This window comes from Pundamilia nyererei, unplaced genomic scaffold (assembly GCF_000239375.1).
Source record: "Pundamilia nyererei isolate P.nyererei 1_Seehausen unplaced genomic scaffold, PunNye1.0 scaffold04045, whole genome shotgun sequence".
NCBI lineage: Eukaryota > Metazoa > Chordata > Actinopteri > Cichliformes > Cichlidae > Pundamilia > Pundamilia nyererei.
The window spans coordinates 359-2,180 of record NW_005191446.1 but is presented as its reverse complement, the minus strand read 5'-3'; the positions used below and the strand labels follow the sequence as shown (position 1 = coordinate 2,180).

The 1,822-nt window shown below is 37.4% G+C and overlaps 1 protein-coding gene across 1 annotated transcript; it reads right to left on the bottom strand.

Moving 5' to 3' along the window:
• Positions 1–5: 5 nt before the first annotated feature.
• On the bottom strand, positions 6–342 carry LOC106456074 (olfactory receptor 51E2-like; the record flags this gene model as incomplete). The annotated part of the gene is made up of 1 exon (XM_013908238.1): positions 6–342. A coding segment is annotated over exon 1 (337 nt), but the record flags the coding sequence as incomplete, so codon positions are not given.
• Between the last annotated feature and the right edge of the window lie 1,480 nt (positions 343–1,822).

The following is a 1,822-nucleotide window of genomic DNA, read 5'->3' as shown; positions in this document are numbered from 1 at the left end:
ATCAAGAGCCATTACCAGCAAGATGAAAGATGTTACTGATCCCAAATAATGAACAAAGAACATTTGCGTAAAACAGCCATAAAATGAAATAACACTATTGTCAAACCAATATTTTGACATGATTTTTGGCAGTGTCACAGTGCCAAATGTCAAGTCATTCAGGGCCAGGTGACAAAAGACCAGATATGTTGGCTTTTGCAGGGACTTTTCATAGGCAACAAATGATAAAATGAAAATGTTCCCCAATGCAATTGCTAGGTAAACAAAAAAAAGAAAAGTTGATATGGGTCCATAATACTGTGGTGAAAGTCCAGGAAATCCAAGGATGAAGAAGCTTTTCATCCTTGTTACATTGGTGATCATAATTTCAGTAACAAATTTGATTAGAGCTTTGAAATATTGATATGAGAATATACTACTAACATGCACTATAACATTTATACATTAATCATTTTCCAGAAATCATTAAAAAAAGCTATTTAAAAGGTGGTCTTAGAAAAAAGCAATTAATTAGATGATCTCTGTTACATACTTTGAGTATGGCTTTTGCTTCTGATTGCAGCTCTATATTCAAAAGAGTGTCTGGGTGGTAGGCAGCATCCATCTTTTATGAGGTCTGACCTGTTGTATCCTCAATGGACACCCTTTAGCACACCCTTCTCTCTTCCTGCTAAGCTAGCTTGTGATAAATTATTCTTGGTCAAAAAGTGCTGTTCCCTGAAGATTTGGCAGTACATTGGCTGCAAAATTCCATGCCAATAACTGAAGTCTGGAGAAACGAGTACTAAACAAGAATGTACATAAGTAAAGTAAGTCAGTAAAATTTTATTTATATAGCACCTTTCAAGATAAAATCACAAAGTGCTTCACCAAAGCTAAAACATAAAAACAAAAATCAGCCAAAGGCAAGTTTAAAAAGATGAGTTTTTAGCTGTTTTTTAAAAGAGGTGAGTGAGTCCACAGATCTCAAACTCAATAGGAGAGAGTTCCAAAGTCTGGGGGCCATAGTTACAAAAGCTCTGTCACCTTTTGTTTTCAGCCTCGTGTGCTGGACAACAAGCAAGCCCTCATCACATGACCTCAGGGGCCTGCTGGGGATGTAAGGATGTAAAAGATCACTGACATATTTTGGTGCTTGTCCATGCAGAGTCCTGAATGTCAAAATCATAATCTTAAAGTGGACTCTGAATTTTATGGGGAGCCAGTGCAGCTGGATCAGCAGGGGTATGGCATGGGAGTACTTGATAGACTTGGTCAAAGCCTTGTGGCAGCATTCTGAACATCCTGCTGATGTTCCAAGGAGGTATTACATAAACAGGTGAACAAGGAATTACAATAGTCCAAATGAGAGGAAACAAATGCATGAATGATCATTTTCAGTTCAAAGCATGAAACAATAGGACTCAGCTTCGCAATGTTTCTTAAATGGTAAAAACAGGAGCGGACCAGAGATTTAACATGAGCGTCCAATGTCAGAGCTGGGTCAAAAGTAACACCAAGATTCCTAATAGAAGATTTTGCAAATAAACCAAGAGAGCCTAAAGATAGAAAGACGATGATTATTAAAAAGGTTTTATAATAAATCAACATTGTTATAGGAATGTAAAAATAAATTAACAACATCAGAAAATCAAAAAATCACCTTCCATGGCTCTAAAACATTGGAAGCATCAGTGCCTATCAGTAGCTCCACCTCTGCATCAATGTCGTGAAGTTTAACAGGTTTAAGATGAGGCCACTGATCAATGTTGCCTTGCTGGGGAATATTGACTGTAGAAACTGGCATGGTCTTTTGAGTCAAAACATCTGGCAGCGGCATGAA